At 36.0% G+C, this 17,061-nt stretch overlaps 1 protein-coding gene across 3 annotated transcripts in view; it reads right to left on the bottom strand.

Annotated features, from left to right (window-relative positions):
- UBR1 (ubiquitin protein ligase E3 component n-recognin 1) overlaps window positions 1-17,061 on the bottom strand; it is a 166,349-nt gene that overhangs the window by 22,943 nt on the left and 126,345 nt on the right. For all 3 annotated transcript variants that reach the window (XR_001379023.3, XM_070238345.1, XM_023618975.2), the window contains 7 exons: window positions 15,953-16,050; window positions 13,237-13,330; window positions 12,062-12,210; window positions 9,011-9,066; window positions 7,928-8,024; window positions 4,069-4,136; window positions 2,793-2,943 (listed from right to left, as the gene is read on the bottom strand). Coding sequence is in view for 2 of the 3 variants with exons in the window: in XM_070238345.1 (XP_070094446.1) it covers window positions 2,793-2,943; window positions 4,069-4,136; window positions 7,928-8,024; window positions 9,011-9,066; window positions 12,062-12,210; window positions 13,237-13,330; window positions 15,953-16,050 (713 nt within the window). In the remaining variant the exon portion in view is untranslated. The remainder of the gene's footprint in view (window positions 1-2,792; window positions 2,944-4,068; window positions 4,137-7,927; window positions 8,025-9,010; window positions 9,067-12,061; window positions 12,211-13,236; window positions 13,331-15,952; window positions 16,051-17,061) is intronic.

Here is a 17,061-nt window from a genome sequence, read left to right as displayed (position 1 = left end):
TGGAATTCATTCCCATCAGCAATGAATGAGAATTCCTGTTGTTCCACATCCTTGCCAGTACTCAGTGTTGTCAGTGTTTTGGATTTTGACCATTCTAATAGGTATAGTGGTATCACATTGTTGTTTTAATATGCAATTCCCTAATGACACAAGATGTTGAACATCTTTTCATATGCTTACTTGCCATCTGTTTATCTTCTTGGTGAGATGTCTGTTTGGGTCTCTTGCCCATTTTTAATCAGGTTGTTCGTTTCTTTATTGTTGCATCTTAAGAGTTCTTTATATATTTTTGGTAACAGTCTTTAATCAGACGTATCTTTTGCAAATACTTTCTCCCAGTCTGTGGCTTGTCTTTTCATTCTCTCTTTTGTCTTTTGCAGAGCACAAGTTTTTAATTTTAACGAAGTTCATCTTATCATTTCTTTCATGGAGCATGCCATGCCTTTGGTGTTGTACCTAAAAAAATCACTGCATACCCAAGGTCATCTAGGTTTTCTCCTATGTTATATTCTAAGAGTTTTATAGTTTTCTGTTTTACATTTAGGTCTATGATCCATTTTTAGTTACTTTTTGTGAAGGATATAAGGTCTGTGTCTTACATGTGGTGTCCAGTTCCAGCACTACTTCTTTGCTCCTTTTGCCTTCGTTCCTTCATCAAAGATCAGTTGACTACATTTATGTGGGTCTATTTCTGGGTTTTATTCTGTTCCCTTGATCTATTTGTCTGTTCTTTCACTATACCACACTGTCTTGATTCCTGTAGCTTTGTAGTAAGTCTTGAAGTCCAGTAGTGTCAGTCTTTTGACTTGGTTCTCCTTCAATATTGAGTTGGCTACTCTGGGTCTTTTGTTTGCTTCTCCGTATAAACTTCAGAATCAGTTTGTTGATATCCACAAAATAACTTGCTGGGATTTTGACTAGGAGATTATTTGGTATTTCCTTAACTTTTCTTAATTTATTCTCTTGTCTCCTTCTTATGCTGAAAATCTTAGTTCTCAATGACATTATGACAATCACTTATTGGTTTATCCTAAAAATTACCTAAAATAATTTCAAATTAACAATACTAGTACTACTAATATGAATTCAGTTTAAGATTTTCTTTTATAGTTCTTTCATTGTCAGAATATATTGTATTAGGGAAGTACAGCTGAAGTACTGTTTTAAAGTCACTTAAGCAATTATTTTCTCAATATACTTTTGTTATAGTTAGGTTCATTTGTTGTTTTCAATTTTTAAAAATTATTTTTCTCCACTTTGATTTTGTTTTAGTTAAGTAAAACTTTTATAAGGTTGTAAAATCAAAACTACATTTAAAAGACATTCACAGAGTCTTTGCTAAAATCCCCATACTCCTTACCATGCCCTAGAGGCAATTGTCTTTTAGTTTTTGGTTTATACTTCTATTGTTTCATTTATAAAAAACATTAAAAAAATGAATATATGTAAGCATATATATGCACACATACACATAAAATACTTTACACAAAGGTATTACACCGTAACCACTGCTCTGTACCCTACTTCTTTCACTTAATAATATGTCCTGACACTTCTTCAGTAGATCCTGCTCATTCCTTTTTATAGCTTCACAGCATTCCAGTCTATAGCCATACCACAGGATATTCAACCAATCTCCCAGTTTTTTGCTATTTCAAATAATGCCACAATGAATAATCCTGTGCTTGTTTCCTTTCATATTTTTACCAGTATAGCTTTGGGATAGAGTCCTACAAGTGGGGTTGGCAGGTCAGAGGGTAAAGACATATGTAATTTTGCTAGATATTGCTCAAAGGTGACTTTAATTATCTGTCCTCTAAATTATCTGAACTTTCAGTAGCTCTTTAATCATTGACACCCAGAACCAGACTTTGCTTTCTATTAAGAGCAGAATCTAAAAGGACAACTATATCATAATTCCATGGTTTTATATTACTCATGTATCCTCAAATGAATATTCATTCAAAAAACATTTAATGGGGGCCAGCCCCGTGGTTGAGTGGTTAAGTTTGTGCGCTCTGCTTCAGAGGCCTGGGTTTCGCTGGTTTGGATCCTGGGCGTGGACCTAGCACCACTCATCAGGCCACGCTGAGGGGTGTCCCACATGCCACAACTAGAAGGACCCACAACTAAAATATACAACTATGTACTGGGGGGCTTTGGGGAGAAAAAGAAAAAAAATCTTTAAAAACAAACAAAACCATTTAATGAGTACTTATCAGGTATAATAAAAGTTGTTAAGACATTTGAAGCTTATGAGGGATGATTTTGAAATCTGAATGTTCCCTATTCAAGAAACTTACAGTGGGGATGGAAGAGTAGGGAGAAAGGAGAAGCAGGGAAAGGAGTGGAACAACAAAAAGATAAAACTATAAAAGAAGATGCTATGTGATAAATGCTGTAAGACCAATAAAGTATTATCATTCTACTGAAGGAATAAAAACGTTTTCATAGACAGGCTTATCAAAAGGCTGAAAGTATTTAGGTAGGGACAAACCTTAGAGAGACCAATCCCCAACCTTGAGATTAGGGAATTTGGAAAAAAGGCAAAAGTAGGTCTCTCTGTATCTGGAGCACAGTCAAAAGTTAAAGAATCAAGTGGTTTAGCTAATTATCCCTTTCACAGCTCTTCTACTTTTCTGTTTAAACAGCATCCATAAAGAAACAAATGAATAATCATTCAAAAATAGACGTAATATAGAAATATGTAATATAATTAAACACAAGCATAATTAATTTTGCCAATAAATCATGGGCAAATATTTATAGCTAACAACCAATGGGAGCTTTACCTGTGTCTATGGTAAGAAGTATCTGAAGCATGTGTGCCATGGTGATCAAATGGAAGAGATAAAGGTGGTTATAAGAAGAACTAATTGATGAAGGCTGCAGATCAACAGTATCATCCCAATACAAGGATGGGAATGCTAACACAGCACCTACCTAAGAGAGAAAATGGTTATCAACACGAGTAACAACAAAGACCAATACAAATTAATCTCATAACTAAATGTAAGGGGTACTAGATGCTGCACTGTTTGTTTTTTCTAACAAACACTTTGTTTTTCCTAATTATTCAACAGACTATCTTAGACTATAAATGAAGGACAAAAATCATCACCAAACAGGTTACCCTTTTGCTAGGTCTACTTATTCTATTTCTCGGTAGTGGAAGTTTTTAAATTTAAGGAAGTCCATCTTATCAATTATTTCTTTCATGGAGTGTGCCTTTGGTGTTGTATCTAAAACATCACTGCATACCCAAGTTCTTCTAGGTTTTCTGTGGTTCAGAAGATTCAACATTACAATCACTTGGGGAGCTCTTAAAATAAACCTGATACACAGGCCCCAGCCTAGTTCAACAAATCACAATCTCAGTGGGTAGGATCCAGTTACCGGCATTCTTTTCAAAGTGCCCCCAAGAGATTCCAAAAGGTAGGGGTGACAACCAGTGGGCAGAGGCCTGGATAACAGAGTAGATAACAGAGGCCTGGGTAGAGGGATGAGGATACTGGCTAACACTGCATCCACAATCCATGCTCCCAATCTCACCACTGCTCTCTCTATAGCATTCATTTTGAAGGAATCGGATCAGCAAAGGGATAGAAAAGCTTTGCAAGAAACTCACAAAACAGTTGCTACCTATCCACAGGTGTTTTGGGGAAGCCTAGATACATCCAAGGCCTGGTCTCTATCACCAAATAATTAATGACTTTAAGATAGCTCACACTGTCATTCACTGCTTATAATGTAAACAAGTTAAGAAGGGAAGTGGGGAACATAATATATTATTAGAAAAATTTGCTTGTACAGACACCAACTAAATATAATCAATGGGAAAAGACCTATTACAAAGTAAAGAGAAAATGTCCCTTCATTTTTAAAGCGATTTTGATGGTCTCAGTCAAATCTGTATCTATATGTAAACAGAATGGAAAAAGAGACTAAACTTCATAGTTTGAACACCAATAATTTATAATCCTGAACAAAGAGCATGAATTTGAAAGAAGACAACACATGAAATTATGAACTTCAGTGACTTTTAAAAAAATTTTATTGAACACTTACCAAAACATGAAACAGATCTATAGATAGAAGGCAAGGTGTATCTTCTGATTTTAAGTTAGGAAGAACAACTAAAACAACCAAAAACAATGTAATTCAGTCAGTAAGACAGCAATGTAGTCAAACAAAATGCAAGATACAAACATCTAAAAGAAAAATGTAATAGGGTTATAAAATACAGAAACTGGTAAACTGGTACATCACACTTTTAAGATATGGGAATCATAATTAAAAATTAGTTTATCTTCTTAGTTTGAAAAGGTTCCTACAAAGCCTTGGATATAATTTAAAGGCTGAAGGATAAGATGTAGGAGGAAAAGGTAAATAAGCTAGGATAACTGAAATAGAGATTGTTCAATAAATATCTGCTGAATGAATAAGAATTACTTTTATACAATGTTCCCTACCACTTGTTTCCCCCAACTACACGTGTCTAAATATTCTGATACATAATTTATGTGCACAAATTTGGGATGTGGAGCAGGGAAACGTGCAAAGCAGTGTGTAAAATGAGAGTGAAGCTCCTCCTGAACAAAATCAGATGATGGTTTATATGGATTGAAGATTGGAAGAAAATGCAAATAGCTCAAAAGCTATTGTCTTTCTAATTTGGCCAGTCTCTCAATTCAGAAATCAGAGAAAATGAGGGAATTAATTATAATTCAATAAAGCTGTTTTTTAAAAAAAAAAAAAATGAGACAGAGAAGACTCTTTTCAGACTAAATCAATTTCTTAACCCCAAATCCAAGATTCTAAACAAAAAGCATAAAGAGTTCATGGCCTTTGGAGTCAGAAACGGGTGCCAATACTGGCTCTATTTGTCAAGGCAAGTGCCTGAACTTCTCTGTCTACAGTATATACAAGATTGTTGGGAGGTTCATTAACACATGCATTTAAAGCACTTATCCAAAGCTTGGTACATAGTAACCACTCAATAAACGTTAATATTTGCTTTATAAAACTAAAGTGATCACAAGGCTCTGCCACTAACTAGCTACGTGTTTTTGACAAGTCACTTGCTGTTTCCAGTTCTCATTTCTTCATATTAAAATTTTTCAGTAGTATTTCTGATATATCAGTTAACATGCCCATGATACTACCTATCTTATTTTCTTCTTGGTGTTACAAATTGTTTTGCTCTCAGGTCATTTTAATAAGTCTTAATCTTTTGTCCTGAATTCTATACCTTTTCAGCCAGTGGAACATTCTTTCTATTATCAAATTTTTCTTACAGGCAGTTGTGAAACTTTTTTTCCCCCAGTTGCTGAATATACTTATTTTATAATTCCTTTTAAATAAAAAGTTAATTTTGGCATGCATATTTTCATTTCATTTATCAGTAAAATCTTCCCTTTATGCTAAATTAAACATCTCGGCAAAGCTTATGTGATATAGTGGGAAAAGAATGGGCTTTATAGTCAGGCCTGGGTTCAAATACTAGTTCTGCCTGTTACTCATTTTATATAACCCTGGTCAAGTCATATAACCTCTCTGTGCCTCAGTTTCCCTATCTCTAAATGGGGATAATGATAATTTCCTTGAAGGACGGTAGTTAGAAGAAATGAGATATTAAAAGATTCTTGTATAGTGCCTAGCACATACTTGGCAGTGAGCATTGTATCAAAATATTAACACAATATTCATCACCTTTCACTCAAAACAGCTCTCTGTTGTGGACTTCCCTATTTCTCTCAATCACTCTGTTATTAATTTTAATTCAAAATTTTGCCCTTGCCCAGCCTGCCCCAATTTCTGCTACTACATCCAGACATATACATTACCTCTAATTTCTCCTTTTTCCAATCCAACCTATATAATATCAAATTAACCTTAGAATACTATTACCCAAAATTTAAAAAAAAAAAAATCCCAATAACCTAAAGAATAAAGTTCAAACTTCTCACCAGGGCATTTAAGACCCTCTACTTTTATCAAAACAACTTCATGCTTCTCTATCTATAGGCACCACTACTCCTATCAAACTTGTCTATTTGAACATACCACACACTTTCTACCTCCTCAATCTCTGTTCAAATTGTGCCCTGTGCTTAGAATGCTGCCTCTGTCCCTCTCAAGTGATCCTTATGTGCCTTCCCTGCAAGGCTCAGTTCAAATCCTACCCCTGTTAAGAGGAGAGAACAGCAGAGCCCCGTAGTGATCTCTTCCTCGTTCCAATTCTTGAAGCACATTTTTGTACCACACATCTGGCATTTGGCTGCTTTATAGGTAATGTGTGTTTTCACAGAGGTTCTGCTTCTTTCATTCAGTCATAAGCCCTATAATGGCAGGGACCATATCTTATACCTCCATATATAGTTTATAACCCTAACACCTTACAAGTAAACATGTTCCTGCAAATAAATTTTCATATGACAAACTTTTATATATAGGCACAAAGCGACACTACAGAGCAAAAGCATACCAATTCTGTTAGTTACTGCCAACTAGAAAGTATACACTATTAGTTTAGTCTCTGCCATCTGTGATGAAGTTAAATAGTCTCCTTGTTTGGTGCTTATTTTGAGGTGTTTTAAACATTATAAATCCCGTAAGTTGTGGTAAGTGAGAGAGCAGGGAGATGATTCGGAAGTGCCAGTAAAACAAGGTATCCAAATTATGACTGAAATGAAAAGACACACCAATTAAAAAAAGAATACTATGCAAATAGGATAAACTGTTCAACAACAGGAGCAGGTCCTAAGAAAAAAGACAGGCACATATACATGCACAAAGTTCTGGGCCCGAGCGATCAACCAATAAGAGAAAAAGTGAAAGAAAAAAAGGGAAAAACGTCAAGTTTATAGCTAGGGGAACAGCATCAATATTAGATTCCTATTAACATGAGGTTAATTCAGGAGACAGCTGGAAGTTAATTAGAAAATATACAAGCTAAGCATGCTGGAAGTTCTAATGAAACTTAGGTGGCAGCCTTAGATGCAGCCGTGGAATCCCCATGTCAGAGTGAGCAGAAAGCTGCTCAGGAAGAGCCCCTAAGCGGCTTGTGAGCATCAACAAAGAGGAACACTATCTGTCTGAACAGACTTTCAAGATAAAGTAGCTGGTCAATTTTGGAAAAAACTGCCTGTTAAATCAACTAGAAGAAAACTATGTCTGGCTTCAGAGCTTAAAAAAAAATAAGGGACTCTCTTTATTTGGTGGAAACATATCTGGGAAGTACAAGCTTAAACCCCCTACCTGTGACATTTTGAACTTATGAACAAATAGATTTATAAAGAGTCCTTTTTAGGGCTGTCTTCTTTAGCTGTAGAGGAGCTCCTGTAGTACAAATGCCCAAACGGATACGCAGATAACCAAAACGAAAGCCAAATCCTTCTACTGCTGTGTAATCTCTAATCCTTCTTTTTCTTTTTATATTAATTGAGAGCACCATAAGAGCTTAATTTCTAGCTTGTTAGAATCTAAGAAAACCAGCTGTTATAGCCGGCCTCTCAAAGAAAAGGGCATGCTTGGGCCTGCGTTCTCAGATTACCACACTTCTGTTATTTTACATGACTTTGATTCACCAGCAAAATCAAACATATTTTTAAGCGATCTATCCAGGTCATTGCTCCCTTTTCTAACCAGATTGGGATACAAAGATGTTAGTAGTTGGGCATGTTGGTTCAATAAAGCCCCTAGGCGGGTGTAAGGAACTTAAATTGAAAACATTTGGAAAACACCTGATTTTTAAAATATGATTGCAGGTATTACAGGGGCAGGTAGGTGTTTTGTTTCTTTTGTAAGGCTGCTGTAGTGTTCAAAATTAGCACAGCGTGTTGTTTCCTAACGAAATACACTGCCAGAATGCAATGGAAAAGACATGTAAATAATAACAATAATAATAATTCCGAGAAGACTCTACCCGATAAGAGACGAATCAGATGTTTCTGTATCAGGACCTGAGGACAGGTAATCCTCTGTGCAATGGCAAACTGCATTAATGCTTTCAGACCATTATGCTAGATTGTAAGAGAGGGGAAGATAAAAAGATAAAGGAAGATGCCAGACTCAAGTTATTCAGTATAAAAATCAATCCTAGTCAGCAAGAATTAGTTACAGACACATAACATACTTTACACCCTTGCAAATAAATATTTTTAATACTTCTAAAAAGTTTTATGACTTCACCAAATTTTTAATAGATTTTCCTGTGACATGGAAGAATTAAAGCTTTAATCATTTCAATTCTTATTTAAGTACTTATTTTCCCCGGAGTCAATTTCTTAAATGTTTGGCCTAATTTATTCTATTGAGGCTTGAGTGAACAAATATATTTACAGAAATTCTAAAATGATGGCAGAAAACCACTGAATTCAGGGAACAGATCTGCTTCCCAAACGGAAGGACAGCAACTGTAGGGAAGCACACCGTGACTACAAGTCTCCTGCGCAGCCGTCAGGAAAATCAGGGGGAAATGGCGAGGAGGGGGGTGGTCTAGGGCATCCTCGGTTGCCCCTTCTGTCTTCACAGGCCTACTGAGCACAGTTCTTGAGTACTGTGTTTCAGGGTCCCCTACGTTATGAGGCGTAGGCCTGAGGCAGGAGTGTAGTACTGTAGTGTCAGGATCTGCTCACCAAGGAGCCATGGCCTAAGCCAACACTAATACTTAACGTTAAAAGATGGTGCAAAGCTTGTGAGAAGGAAAAATGTAGGAGGCACCAAGTTTTTGATTTGGCAATAAATGGAGAAGGGGAGAAAAAGTAACCAAGTATCACCTGAAATCTCTCTGCGAAGCACATTTAACCACCGAGATTGAACAAACTCTCTAAAGGGTACAGTGTTGGCCATTTGGTCTCCTAAGAGAGTGGACACTTTTTTTTCCCTTTAATTCTGCTAATTTTTACAGAAAAAGGAGTAAATGAGGGTTTTTAAAACTGATACATTAATGTGGACTCCCTAAAATAGCACACCATGAGTTACCTGGACCCTGTTGGAATATACATACCTGTCTGTTTTGAAGTGCTCCAAACAGAGGTTTTCCTTCATCTCCCAAGAGGTTTTCTCAAAGGGTAAGAGAAATAAAAATAAATCCTGAATACTGCTACAATTGTATACTTGGTTTCTGTATATCAGATGTTAACTTATTATAATTTTGACCAGACCCTTTAAAGGTTCAAGTTTAAGTCCATGCAAAAATTTCCAAATTTTTGAGTGAGAATTACTAGAGAAGCAAAGGTAGGTCATTTACAAATTGCTACTATAAATAATAAAGCCCCTGCAGCAATCTATAAAGAATATATGGGAAAAACAAAGCATCCTGGTTCATTTTCCCTCCTTTTAACATCTCTTCTATGCAAAAAAATTTTAAATAAGTAATTTTTATGTATAGTCACAACCTATTTTGCTTAAAAATAATATATAAGGCAGATGAAAGCAACTTTATTTCTCTTATAGGTACTACTAAAAGAGAATTAGATTTATAGATAAAATTGAAAATACCAAAAACCATGGACTCAGAAATATATTTTACCTTTGCCTAGAGTATTTATTGCTAAATTACACGTATTTTCACTGATCCTTGGTAGCAGATACATCTCTGAGTGTAGAAGACTTATTTTCTATTTTCTTTTTCCATCTTTGAATGGACAGTATCAAAAGACCCTCTGTTTTGATTCCTCAACTATTGTTCCTAATGATGCCAGAACACCCTGTATATATCTCTCATACTCACAGGGAATGAGGTAAGTTAGCTGCTTGTACACTAGGAATAAAGTCTAGCATTGCGTCCACTGGATGGAAAAAGTACTATAGTGAAAACAATATAACACTATATCAGTCAAATAGAATTCAACTACTAGGTTACAGAACCACATATGAAGAGTCAGTCCTATTTTCCAGTGAATTTCTCATCTCTTTTATGACAAAATTCTGACCTTTCCTCTTTTTTTTTTGCTGAGGAAGATTAGCCCTGAGCTAACATCTGTTGCCAAACTTCCTCTTTTTTGGCTCTGCTTGAGGAAGATTAGCCCTGAGCTAATATCTGTGCCAATCTTCCTCCACTTTATATGTGGGTCACTGCCACAGCATGGCTGACAAGTGGTGTAGGTCCGCACCCAGGATCCAAACCCATGAACTCAGAGCCACCAAGGCAGAGTGTGTCAAACTTAACCACTTTGCCACAGGGCTGGCCCCCCAAATTGTGACCTTTTTTAATGTTCAATGTCTAAATATAAATTCGTGATTCCTAATGCTTGTCTTCTCAAAGATAGTAAAGTGTAAAATACCTTCACTGAAAGTTTGAGGAGATTTAGGAGATCATGACTCCAAAAGAATGTTTTACATTTCTCATCAACTTGTTTATATTCTATTTAAACCTCATTTTTCCTACTTCTCATTTTATTTAGCCATAGTAAATATAAACCTGTATATATCTTTTATCCATGATGTAAGTCTGATAGGTTTGGAAATCTGTTCCTAGAGACTGAAGCTGGTATGTAGGAGGGCTCTGTGAAAGAAGTGGCTTCATGCCACTTAATTCAAATCACGAAAGCATGTCTTGTTACAAAAATACATTTAAATAAAATATGGTAGACCTCATTAAAAAAATTATCAAAAATATATACTGGAAAAGGAACCTGAAACTTGCTTGGATAACGATGACATAAAAGAATTACAGTTCTTACTCTTTTTCATATGGTACCCTATCTTGTGACTGTAATGAGCAAATATGCTAATTTAAGAATCTAAGTGATTCTTCACTGCTACATTTTTCTTTCTCCTGCCCCCCAGCTTTCCTGAGTTATAACTGACATATAACATTGTGCAAATTTAAGGTGTACATGTTGATTTGATTGCTACATTCTTCTATGAGAAGCTTTCAATACGGCAGAGAATTTGATAGTAGGCTTCCTTTCAGACTTGGTTAGTTTTTGCCTGCTAATCTGTCTTTCCTACCACCTCAGTCTTCTCCCTTTTTTGGTGCTTTTTAAAGGTTATTTTTGTTTCCCTTTCTTTTTCTTTCAAAGTGGAAACAAAAATTACTGGATATTTATGGGTTGATTCTCGTTCCTTTGCCTCTTTTTCTTGATCTTCTAGTGTTGTAAATATGCCACCTTTTGAATATAGCTTGCTTCTTGCTGTCCCTTTCAAATATTTTTAGCCTGTGTTGCATATGGCCATTATGGTAGTTAAAAAGAGATCAATACAAAAAATTCTCAGACTAAAAAGGGAACCTTCATACACTGCTGGTGGGATTGCAAACTGGTCCAACCACTATGGAAAACAGTATGAAGATTTCTCAAAAAAGTAAAAATAGAAATACCATATGATCCTATCTCACTACTGGATATTTATCCAAACAACACGAAATCAACAATTCAAAAAAGATTTATGCATCCCTATTTCACTGCAGCATTATTCACAATAGCCAAGAAGTGGAAGCAACCCAAATGCCCATCAACAGATGAACAGAAAAAGAAGATGTGGTATATATAAATAAGAGAATACTACTCACCCATAAAAAGACAAAATCATGCCATTTGCAACAACAAGGATGGACCTTGAGGGTATTATGCTAACTGAAATAAGTCAGACACAGAAAGACAAATACCACATGATTTCACTCATTCTACTTATGTGGAAGATAAACACACAAATAAGGAAAACAGACTAGTGGTTATCAGAGAAGAGGGTGGGGGAAGGGCAAAAGGGATAAAGGGCACATACGTAGGGTGATGGATAAAAACTAGACTACTGGTGGTGAACACGCAGTCTATACAGACACTGAAATATAATAATGTACACCTGAAATTTACACAATGTTATAAGCCAATATGACCTCAATAAAATAATTAAAAATAAATAAATAAATGAAATAAAAAGAATTCTCAGACTAAATGACATCCAAAAAAAGACACAATAATCTACTGAAATACTAATAGTCCTCAAACAAGTCAAACTGTTCGGGGCCATCAGGGAAAAAAAGAGATAATTTTGGTCAATCAATGTAAATTCTGTTTTAAGGAAACCTCCAAATCAGTTCTCTTATAGGATTTACCAATTGCCTGGAGAGTGAAAGCACAGGTGCTCCAAGTCATCATGGGGACTCGAGGATCTGTTTCATCAGGAGGCACTTTTAATCCAATTCTATAAATTGTTGTGGCAAAGAGAATGACCATTTCCTTGATGCTATTAGAATATTTTATCCTAAAAATAAAACAAAATCTCTATTAATGATTTAGTAAAAGAGGCTACCTACTGAGAAGTCCAGTTAGGTATTGAAGCAACAAATAATTTAACTCCTTTTGACAAAGTAAACTTCTTTGTCAAATTAGAGATTAGAACCTCTGAAGATTTATTCATTAAGAAAAACTGAGAAAATCAGAACTGTATCTCTTACAGTTAGAAAAACATCTCTTACAAAATAAGAATGGCCCATATAACTTCGCTTTCTGTAAAAGATGCAGTAAATGATCAGAGCAGAAAGGATAAGGGTCCAAATTAAGAGACAGACTGGACAGAAAAGGAATCAAATTCAGAGGAAAGAGATCTGACCTAAAAAGTTTTAGTGTCTGGAAAAGGGACCAAGAAGTACTTTTGTGTTGATAGGGGTGTATGTGTGTGAGATAATACCACGTACAGGGAGTGATAATCTGGTCTCCTGAACTCTCCTTTGTAAAAGAAACAAGTATTTTCAGTAGCAATGGGATACATAATATAAACAAGGATCAGAATTAGAAAAATTCACCTCAGATAATATTCATTAAATATCTAATTTGGTTACATTATATTTTCAAAGTATCTTCACATAAATATTCTTTCCAATAACTTTATGAGGTAAGTTAGGAAGCCACTACCTCAATTTTACAAACAAGAATAATGAATTGGTGGGGGGTGACTTGAGACTTTTCAGAAGTCACAGAGCAAGTCAGATATGACTTTAACTGAAGTCTCCTCAATTCTGCTCTTCTTGCAGGTTGGACTATATAAAAATGGCCTTTTTGTTGGTCAAAAATGGTTAATTATAGGCATGGTTCACCCTAGTACATATTTACTCTGTTATCTCAAACCACTTAATTTTATTAGTAGAAATAAAATTCCAGGGAGAAAGGAACAAGATAAAAATGGGATAAAGAAACAATGTTACAAATAAAGCAGAAAGGAAGGAAGGATTGTTCTTCACTCTTATTTTCACAACCATTACAAACTTCTCTCAATTACTTAGATACTTACAAAGACTGAACTCCCAAACTCAGGATAGAATGGAACTCTAAAGTGGAATCACCCATTCCTTGATCAAACAAGACTGGAACTGTTGGGCTTTCTCCTTATAAATTAAAAGGAAAAAGAAAAAAATCATGAAGAGTCTGACACACACTTTTTTAGCTTTTTAAAAATTATACATGATCATTTTAGAAGACTTAGAAAATGCTAATAAGCAATAAACATTCAAAATTTCTCTACCCAGATACCCAGGTAACATTTACTGTTCTGTATCTTGTTTTTTCACCAAGAGATCACAAATGGCTTTTCACATCAGTAACTCTCCCTCTATATTTCCATTTTTAATGAGTGCATAATATTCCATTAGTAAGGCACCACCTACATGAGTGGTATGGGCAAAGGAACTGGAGCCAAGATGCCTAGCTTTGAATCTCAGCTCTGCCACTGACTGATAGTAAGACCTTGGGTAAATACTACACCTCTTTGTGGCTCCATTTCCTCATCAAATCAGAACTGTTGTTCCCCTACGTGGAACGAGTTGTGTTTTTCTGGTTGCTTTTGAGATTTTTTTCTTCATCTTTGCTCTACAGCAGTTTGGGTATGATCGATCTATCTTTAGATATATCGGTGCGGCTTTCTCTAAGGTTATCTGTTTGAGGTTCACTGAATTTCTTAAATCTGTCAATGTATGTCTTTCACCAAATTTGCAAACTTTCTAGCCATTATTTCTTTCAGTATTTTTACTGTACAATCCCTTTTCCTTTTGAAACTTCAATGACACAATTTTTGGGTTAAAAAAAACCTGTTCCATAGTGTCCCTAAGGCTATGTTCTTTTTCTCCTCCATCGCTTTTCTGTCTATTCTTCAGATTGGATAATTTCCACTGATCTAATTTCAAATTTACGACTCTTACCTTCCCATCTCCATTCTACTACTGAGCTCATCCAGTTAATTTCTATTTCATATGTATTTTTTTAATTCTGTTACCTCTATTTGGTTTTTTTCTTATACTTTGTATTTTTTCTGCTGAGAACTCCTATCTTTCCACTCATTTCAAGAGTGTTCACCTTTACCTTATGTCTCATGATTATATAGCTGCTTTAAACTCTCTGTCTGAAAAGTTCAACATTAAAACATCACAGGATTGGCATTTGATTTTTTTTTTCCTTGAGAGTTGGTCAGATTCTCCTGGTTCTTTGTATGTTGAGTAATTTGGGACTGTATCTTGGATATTTCAAATATTACATTGTGAGGTTCTGGCTCCTGTTAAAAGTCTCCAGGAAAAAGTACTTTCTTTTTTGTTTTAGTAGATAATCAACTCAATCAGGTTCAACAATTTCTTTCTGTTTGTAGGTGCCGGTTCCAATGTTAGTTTCAGAGCCTCTGCTCTGCTGTTTGGGTCTGTCAGCACATGTAGTACTCAGGGGTTATTCTGGAACTTGAGTGGGGTTTCACGAAGCTTTGTTCTCAAAACTGTTGCTATGCTTTTTGGGCCTGTTCTGCACATGTGCAGCTTGCGAGTGAGCTCAAGACTTGTGTTGGTCTCAGAAATAGGAGAGTCCCCTTCTACAGCTCGTTCCTCTCTGGGATTTCCCCCATACTCTCTAGCTCCAAGGGGCTCTTTTTCCTAGTTCCTCTGATCAAAATGACAAATTTCTCAGTTTTAGTCCTCTGTGCTGCCATGCAGATTCATGAGACAGGGGCTACCTTTGGGGTGAAGCTGTGAGGCAAAGACAGAAAAATAATAATGAGGATTAACCCTGTATTCTTTGGAACACAGAGGTCCCTGTCTTCCCAGTTTCTCTGGCCAGAGAGACTGGTTTTCTCTTGTGATTTTAGGTGTCTACATAGCAACTATGTCAGTGCAGCTGAATGATGGGGGCTTGGCCTCAGGAAAGGGCCAGAAGAGGGAAAAAAGCCACAACAGGAATTCTCCTTACACTCTCCAGCTCTAAGCGGCTTCTTTTCCTGGTCCTCTGGCCAGAAAGAGGGCATATCTCCTAGATTTTTTTTGCTGCTCATGTCTGTTGCACAGTTTTGTGACTCAGGCTATCCTGAGAGGAAAGCCAGGGAATACAGAAGGGGAAAAAACCCAAGGAAACTCACTGCCTGTACCGATCATTCTTCAAATTTTGACTTCCTAACTGTCTGCCAGTGTTTACTTTTCAGAGTCTTTAGGTAGTCTTATCTCTCAATTGTAAAGAAAGTATAAATGAGGAAACAGTTTAAAAATGTTTTTGTTATTAATATTAAAACAACATATTAACAATATTAGTAATAGTAATGGCTAACACTTACACGGTATTTACTATGTACGATGCACTATTCTACTTTACATAGGATAACTCAATCCTTCAATCAAGAGACAGGTACTATTATTATTCCCACTTTGCAAATAAGAAAGTTGAGGCACAGAGAGGTTAAGTAACTTGTCCAAGATCACACAGACAGTAAGTGATGGATCTAAGATTTAAATCCACATAGTGTGCCTCCAGATTAATCAGTCTATATTGCCTCCCAGTATGAAAAATTATTAAATCAAGTAAAGTGTTTAAGTCAAACTTAGCCTTGGCTTCAAAAATCTCTATTTCTTGATATTCAACAAATCTGTACTTGCAAACTATATTTTAAGGCAATAAGTACTTTTTTCAAAAAAATAAAATAAAATTAAAGAGTCTGACACTTAAATCTCCCACAGCTAAATAGAAAGTAATTTTAAGCAAACCTTTAGCATGTTTCATATTATAACCTGATATTCTGGCCAGAATAGTGTGTATCCATCGTGCCAGGGTCATATGTTGAGCAACAGCTTCTGCATCCTCACTGAAAAATGATATTTAAAAATAATTAAAGCCAATGGCACAAACTCAAACTGAAAAGCTGAACTTGTAGAGTCTTTTCCTAGATAAATGGCTGTATGAGAAAGTCAAACTCCTCCAGATTAACTTCGTACATCATAGAAACACGCATCTAAATATATAGTTTTGGGAGGGAAGGGAATTTAAAAAGTACAAGGAATAAGATACTACCCATATGCCCATAAGAAGTAATAAACGTCAGTAAATGGAATCATCATTCCAGTTGCTCAAGTCAAAAACTAGGTGTCATCACTGATTTTTGATTCCCTCACACCACACATTCTAATCCACCAGCTAGTTTTGCAAGTTTTACCTTCAAAACATATCCCAGGTTGACCACCTCTTTCTACCTCTACCATTGCTCCCAAATCCAAGTCACGTTATCCCTCACCTGGACTACTTCAAGAGACTAACTGTTCCTCCTGCTCCACAATGGTGTTTCATTATCATCTGTGTGTTCACCATAGAACAGCAAGAGGGATCTTTTAGAAATGGAAATCAGATTGTATCACTCCCCTATTCAAAACACTCCAATGGTTTCTCATTACACATTCTAACTTCTAAAATTAGCTCCTAAGTCCTTTTATGATCTGGCTTTTTGCTTGTTCCATTCCAAGCATGCTGCCTTCTAGCTGTGCCTTGAACATGCTGATATGTTCCTACCTCCAGGCCTTTGCTCTTGATATCTCCTGTGCTTGGAATTCTCTTCTCCCAGAGAGTAGCAGCGCTGTTCTTCACTTCATTCACATCTCTATTCAAATGTCACCATCTCAGAGAGGAGTTCCCTGACAACTCTGTCTATAAATAGCCTCATGCACTGGTCTGTCTCTAGCCCTACACTCTGATGCTTTAGTTTTTTCTTAGCATTTCTCACTGCTCAACACTTTGTATTTATGTGTTTATTGCTGGTCTTTCCTCTCTCTGGTGTAAATCCCATAGGGTAGTGACTTGATCTAAACTGTTATGAACAACCAAG

The sequence above is a fragment of the Equus caballus genome, chromosome 1 (genome assembly GCF_041296265.1).
Source record: "Equus caballus isolate H_3958 breed thoroughbred chromosome 1, TB-T2T, whole genome shotgun sequence".
NCBI classification, from domain to species: Eukaryota; Metazoa; Chordata; class Mammalia; order Perissodactyla; family Equidae; genus Equus; species Equus caballus.
This window is presented reverse-complemented; position numbering and strand designations above follow the sequence as displayed.